This window comes from Myotis brandtii, unplaced genomic scaffold (genome assembly GCF_000412655.1).
Source record: "Myotis brandtii unplaced genomic scaffold, ASM41265v1 scaffold4, whole genome shotgun sequence".
NCBI classification, from domain to species: domain Eukaryota; kingdom Metazoa; phylum Chordata; class Mammalia; order Chiroptera; family Vespertilionidae; genus Myotis; species Myotis brandtii.
The window spans coordinates 4,490,539-4,497,439 of record NW_005365371.1 but is presented as its reverse complement, the minus strand read 5'-3'; the positions used below and the strand labels follow the sequence as shown (position 1 = coordinate 4,497,439).

The 6,901-nt window shown below is 40.6% G+C and overlaps 1 protein-coding gene across 19 annotated transcripts in view; it reads left to right on the top strand.

The window, feature by feature from the left end:
* Positions 1–6,901, top strand: part of DLG1 (discs, large homolog 1 (Drosophila)) — a 294,073-nt gene that overhangs the window by 245,288 nt on the left and 41,884 nt on the right. For all 19 annotated transcript variants that reach the window (XM_014545303.1, XM_014545309.1, XM_005873176.2 and 16 more), the window contains one exon: positions 4,526–4,702. In XM_014545303.1, the coding sequence (XP_014400789.1) occupies positions 4,526–4,702 (177 nt within the window). The remainder of the gene's footprint in view (positions 1–4,525; positions 4,703–6,901) is intronic.

The following is a 6,901-nucleotide window of genomic DNA, read 5'->3' as shown; positions in this document are numbered from 1 at the left end:
CCAGTGGCTACCGCCCACAGCCCCTCCCGCAGCTGGCCCTGCCCCTGATCAGCCCCCCTGCATACCAGTTGGGGCGGAGCCAGCTGGCCAACTTTCCATGGCCCCTCCCCTGGCCGCTGACCCCCAATCAGCCCCTCCACCATATTCGGGGGCAGGGCCAGCCAGCCCACAGCCCCTCCGCACGGCCAGCCTGACCCCCAGTCAGCCCCTCCACCCCAATCGGAGGCGGCGCCCACTGGCCAATCACCCACCGCCCCTCCCCCCCTGCCAGCCTGGCCCTGATCAGGCCCAATTGGGGTGGGCTGGACGGACCCCACCCATGCACGAATTTGTGCACTGGACCTCTAGTTTTTAAATAATATGCACATACTGCTGTTTTCTAATTTACCAACTTTAGACAGTATATACTTACTGCCTTGGTAGACGAGAACTTTTTCATACCAAACCACTCATTCTGTCTCTTTCCCTATTGCTCAAACATAATCCTATCACTTCTAATAAAATTAATAGCATTTAGAGTCTTGTGACTATGTAATACCTGTCATTACATGGTCAAGCAGTTTATTATGACCACACTTCTTTTTTTCTGCAACCCTTCATATTTCCTGGACTTAATAGTTGTCTCATTTTGATTTGCCTAATTTTTCCTACACTTACTATTAAGTGTCTTCCTTTGTCCTTACTAATCTCTTTAGAGTTTGTTACATGATGAAACATATGGTCCCACATACGGTCTTATCAGTTCAGTTTTTCCATCTTTCTGTTCCAACCTGGACTATTTGTTCTATAGACTTGCTGTATAGCTCTCACCTGGGACTTGCCTTTGCCATTATCCTATTCCCTTTGACTCTGTACTGTGTCAGTATGTTTCCTACATTCCACAATTTCTTCTTTCTCAATTTACTTTTACCTATTTTGCCAAGTACATCCTCTAGTAAATTCCTGACAGAAAGGTGTGGGAGGTATTTTTTGAGTCTTAACATGTCTGAAAATGGCTTTATTTTGACTTCTCCTTGATGGAGAATTTGGGGTGTTTTCTTCTGCTTCTTGAATTCTCGGCTTTCTATTCTATTTTTTCTAGTTTTCTTGTTTTCTCGGGATTTTTTTCCCTTTAGTTTTGTGTGAGTTTTTTTAATATGTGAGGCTATGTTTAAATGTTTAGTGATCCTTGTTTTCTATTCTTATGAATGGAGAATGAAGCTAGTAGATTTAACTGGAAGATTATTGAGTTTTTCTTTGCCCTCTTCCTCTCCATGTCATTCTTTCCTTTGGGGTCATTAAATATCTCTAGAGAAGAATTTTTAATCTCTTGCCTGGAGTATAAAACAGGTTGCTAGATTTCAGTTTTCAGTGTGCAGATTTCTTATTAACCCTTTGTTTTCCGCCCAACATCTTCCACCTTCCTGCCACATTCTAAAGTACAGAGCTTTTGAAATTGAATTTCTCTGGAAACTAAACATCTTGCCTTCTATGGCTTTGAGAACAGGAAAAGGGACCCGGAGGGTCTAAGTGCTATATACAGTGTTTTCAACAGTTCTTCTGTTTTCATTATTGTAACTTATCTCTGCCTACCTAGAACTGTACATCTCTAATTCATAAGCATTTCTAGGATCTTGTGGAATAAATCTTATTTCAATATCCCTCTCTTCAGGCACTCTATTTGGAGTTTCCTTCACTTTGCTAGGTTAAGTTACCGTCATCGCAAAAGGTGTTAAACCAATGATGGCGAACCTATGACACGCGTGTCAGAGGTGACACGCGAACTCATATTTTTGGTTGATTTTTCTTTGTTAAATGGCATTTAAATATATAAAATAAATATCAAAAATGTAAGTCTTTGTTTTACTATGGCTGCAAATATCAAAAAATTTCTATATGTGACAGAGTTAAGTTAGGGTTTTTCAAAATGCTGACACGCCGAGCTCACAAGGTTCGCCATCACTGTGTTAAACACTCTTTTCTTGTTGTTTCTCTTGTATTTGTCTATTTTGTTGGTTTGTTTTTTGGTCACTTTAGTGAGGAAATAGGCACATATAGCCTGTCTGCCATAGTTAACCAGAAGTCATATGATTCTTTTTAGTAATATTTTTAATTTCAAAAGTAAAAAATAGCCTGGCTGTGGTGCTCAGTGGTTACGCATCATGCCATGAACCAGGAGGTCACTGGTTCGATGCCTGGTTGGGCACATGCCCAGGTTGCAGGCTCAATCCCCAGTAGGGGGCGTGCAGGAGGCAGCTGGTCGATGTTTCTCTCTCATCGATGTTTCACTCTCTCTATCCCTCTCCCTTCCTTTCTCTAAAAATCAATTAAAACATTTTTTTTTAAGTAAAAAATCCAAGTACAAAAGGCAACATACAATATGATACCATTTGTGAAGCTCTGGAACAAGTAAAACCATACATGATTACATAGTCATTTACATACATGTGATAAAACCAAATTTTAAAAAAAGGTGAGGGTTAAGGAACTGATAAACACTATATTCAAAATGGTGGTTACCTTCTAAGAGTACTTTACTCTTAATCTGCGGGAATCAGGATCAAGAGGAAAAAATACATTGGTGAACATGAGTTACTGCTAATGGTTTTGTTTATAGTCTTTTGTTGGATAGTAGATTAACAGATGTTTATTATACTCCAATGATCAATAACTCACATAGATATTCCATGGGTTCTGTTTTATGAATCAAATATATTAAAAGACAAAGCTTGAGTACAGATTAGGGAAGAGAGGTTGGGGGTGATTTCTTTTCTCCATTGCTCATTAATAATACTGTTACATTACTTTTGTAATTCAAAAGATTAATTTATGATAATAAAAATGTTCCAAAATAGTATTTTCCCTTTTCTGAATGTCTTCTGGCATTTGTTCTACCTCTTAATGTACTTTATTTTCCTTTTCTTATGTACTTTATTTTCTGTTTTATATTATGTTTATTTGTATCCTCATCATCTTTGTCATCTTTATCTTTGCCATATCTACTCCATTACCTTTTTAAATAAATATTTAATAAATGAGTGACTGTATCTAACTTTTGTATTATTTGAGGTCAGCTATATTTTTTAGTAGAAAGACAGTTCCTTAGAGTTCAGAACTTATTGATTGGAATAATGACTTAGCATTTATATCAATTGTAATCTTTATTTTTTCTGCTATAGAATTCTTTTCTTCAGAAATATATTATAAATGCTTTAATATATGTTTAAGCCTTCCCACTTTTGGTTCCCACCTACTTCCCTCACACCTACTTCCCTGAAAAGACTTGAAAGAACACATTTGAAAACCATTAGCTTGTTAATACATTTAGTCATCAAATAATTCCACCCTCTTCAGTTTTACTTGAAGAGATAGGTTCTTAAAAGTTGGGTTGTATGAAATGGAATATGATTTGTGTCCTAATTTTCAGTTGTCATATTAGAACAAAAGAAAAAATAAATTGTATTATAAATGTAATTGCTGGGATCCTTTTCTAAGGATTTCATTATTTTAACCTTTTGCGGTCCAATTTTATTTTTGGAATTCAAACAGTCTGGTCCAAATTAATTGACGGGATTGAATGTTGAACTTTCTAATGTTCTTATTTTAAAGTTTAAACCAAAAATTCACTGGTTATATTATTAAGTATGTTTCAATCAAAGAGTTTATTCTTTAAAACATTTCATAGTGTGGTATCTTTTGAAACATTTCCCCACATGCAACCCAGCACCTTACTGACAATGCATATAATCGCAGCGGTTTGCGGTGTCGACCTCAGCTCCATGTTGGACCTGCTCCTAGCGCCTGGTCTGTCGAGTCAGCCTGGACGTTGGACTGAAAAGGGTTAAATATTGTACATTAATTAATCAAGTCATAGGACACAGTATTTTCTTTTTATGAAACTAAAAATACTCTTAACATTTCCATTTACTATATTAAATTAATACATTATTTTTCCCAAATATTTGGTAGCTATTAACCATCTGTAGTTATTTTTCAAAATTGTTACTGATTCTGAAAACCCTGTTAACTCTAATTTTATGAACAAATGAAAGGAATAATTAACTGGCAAAATAATTAATCTGTTGATCTAGTCTTACAGTTCACAATAAATGAGTCAAATCTACCAGTGAATTTGTTTTCCCAAGTATGTCCAGTCAAAATAAAGAGAAGAAAAGAGTATCTCTTAATATTTACTTTTGTTTATTAATTGTAAAAAAACTCTCTAGATTTGTCTTCATTTTAGAATTAAATATAGGTTGCCATTGGATTGTACTAAAGGTATTTTTTAAATTTCTTATACAACACTGAAAGAAATAAGAGAGTTATACCCAATAACAAACTATTGCCATAACAAGTTAATTTTTCTTTTTTTTTTCTTTTTTGCCTCATCTTATATATATAGTACAAAATTGAGGTTGGCATTATTTTGCCTGCGATGATATATTGTTTATTACACAAATTATAAACATTTTCAGAATCCTATGTTTATTTACTATTAATAACATCATTATAACAAGTAATTGTGAACTTTTTCTTCTTACCCTAGAGCCCTTTTTGATTATGACAAAACTAAAGACAGTGGCCTTCCCAGTCAAGGATTGAACTTCAAATTTGGAGATATCCTCCATGTTATTAATGCTTCTGATGATGAATGGTGGCAAGCCAGACAGGTTACACCAGATGGTGAGAGTGATGAAGTTGGGGTGATTCCCAGTAAACGCAGGTAAATATAAGTCCATTACAGTCTTATCACTTGCAAGTTGGGCAACATAAACAAATAAATGCTGTTCTTTTAAATTTATTTTTTTGAGGTGATTTTATGCTTGGTTTTCCATATTGTGTTTTACAACCATTTTATTTACCTATATTGTAACCAATAACATAACTAGAGAATATGATGCCCCCAAACAGAAATTTTTCTAAAGCTCCTACTAGTTGCTAAAAAACAAAGTATTTTTTAAGACACTATGCCATGTATCTATGCCAGTGGAGGGAAAGAGAATTAAAAGCCTCTATAGTTTTCCCATTAAGGTACTGTTAAACCTAAATTTTCAGGGGGCTTCTGATTGTTTTAGACGTAAAAAAATGAAATCCTTGTAAATAAATGCAAAATGTTTAGAAATATCTGGTGATATGTTTCACATCTCTTCTTGCTTAATTTAGAAGTATTCGTGCAATCATGCCTTTCCTCTTTGCATTTAACCATTTATGATAATATTTCTTTGGTGGATACTTATAGCTAGTGGCAGAAGTGGTTAAGTGCAGATTGTCTTGGAAAGAATGATTCCACCTTAGACAACCTCCTCTAAGATCTATGAAATGTCTCTTCTTTTGTAGGAAAGGTATTAAATAGCAGTTCATAATTCCCCTAAAGTAGTTACTTATGAGATCCAATTCATCCAAATCTTTGCCTAAAAGTTCTTTTTTAAGTTTTAAGATAGCCAGTAAAAATTAATGATGTGACATTAATGTTTATTATAGACTAGAGGCCCAGTGCATGAATTCGTGCACGGGTGGGGTCCGGCCAGCCCAGCCCCAATCAGGGTGGATCGGGGCAGGGCCTGTCAGGAGGAGGAGATGACAGGAGGTTGGTTGGCCAGCCCACCCGGATCAGGGCCAATCAGGGCCAGGCCAGCTGGGCAGAGGGGCTGCAGGCAATTGGCTGGTGGGCCCCGCCCCCGATTGGGGTTGAGGGGCTGATTGGGAGCGTGGCTGGCCATGGGAAGGGGAAGTGGGCTGGCCGGCCCCGCCCCCAAATGGGGTGGGGGTGCCAATCGGGGACCAGCAGCCTGGGGGTAGGGTCATGGGTGGTTAGCCAGCCAGCCCTGCCCCCTATTGGGGTGGGGGTGGCAATCAGGGGCAGGGCCAGCTGGGGGGAGGGGCTGCGGGCCTATCATGGTGGGGCGGGCCGATCGGGGGTGGGGCTGGCCAGGGGAAAGTGGTTGGGGCGTTTGGCCAGCCAGCCCCGCCCTTGATCAGGGTGGGAGAGTCCAGTAGTGGGCAGTACTTATTAAAGGAGTAGAGGCCCGGTGCACGAAATTCATACACTGGGGCGGGGGGGGTGTCCCTCAGCCAGCCTGCACCATCTCCAATCTGGGACCCCTCAGGGGATGTCCAACTGCCGGTTTAGGCCCAATCCCTGTGAGATCGGGTCTAAACCAGCAGTCGGACATCCCTCTCACAATCCGGGACTGCTGGCTGCCAACCGCTCACCTGCCTGATTGCCCCTAACCGCTTCTGCCTGCCAGCCTGATCACCCCCTAACCACTCCCCTCCCAGCCTGATCGCCCCCCAACTGCCCTCCCCTGCCAGTCCAATTGCCCCTAACTACCCTCTTCTGCCGGCCTAATCGCCCCTAATTGCCCTACCCTGCGGCCTGGTCGCCCCCAACTGCCCTCCCCTGCAGGCCTGGCCCCCCTTAACTGCCCTCCCCTGCAGGCCTGGTCCCCCCGAACTGCCCTCCCCTGCTGGCCATCTTGTGGCGCCACCTTGTGACCCATGGGGCCGGCCATCTTGTGTGAGGGAGTGATGGTCGATTTGCATATTGTCTCTTTATTATATAGGCTACTTTTGAGAATAGTAACTGGGAAGAATGAAAAAAGAGCAGGTTTGAGCAGAGGAATAAGTAAAGCTGCAATGCTGGCCAGGGATCAGCCTCAGCAAACCATATAGAGAGCTCTTGGGTCAATGTGGAAAAAAGGAGACCTATGTACCTGATTGGGCCAGTTCACTCACCACAGTGGGCGTCATAGCGACCAGTTGTTATGGTAGTTACGGCGTTACGGTCGCTGGCTCTTTATATATATAGATTAGAGGCCCGGTGCACAAAAATTTGTGCACTCGGGGGGGTCCCTCAGGCCGGCCTGTGCCCTCTTGCAGTCTGGGACCCCTCAGGGGATGACCACCTGCTGGCTTAGGCCCA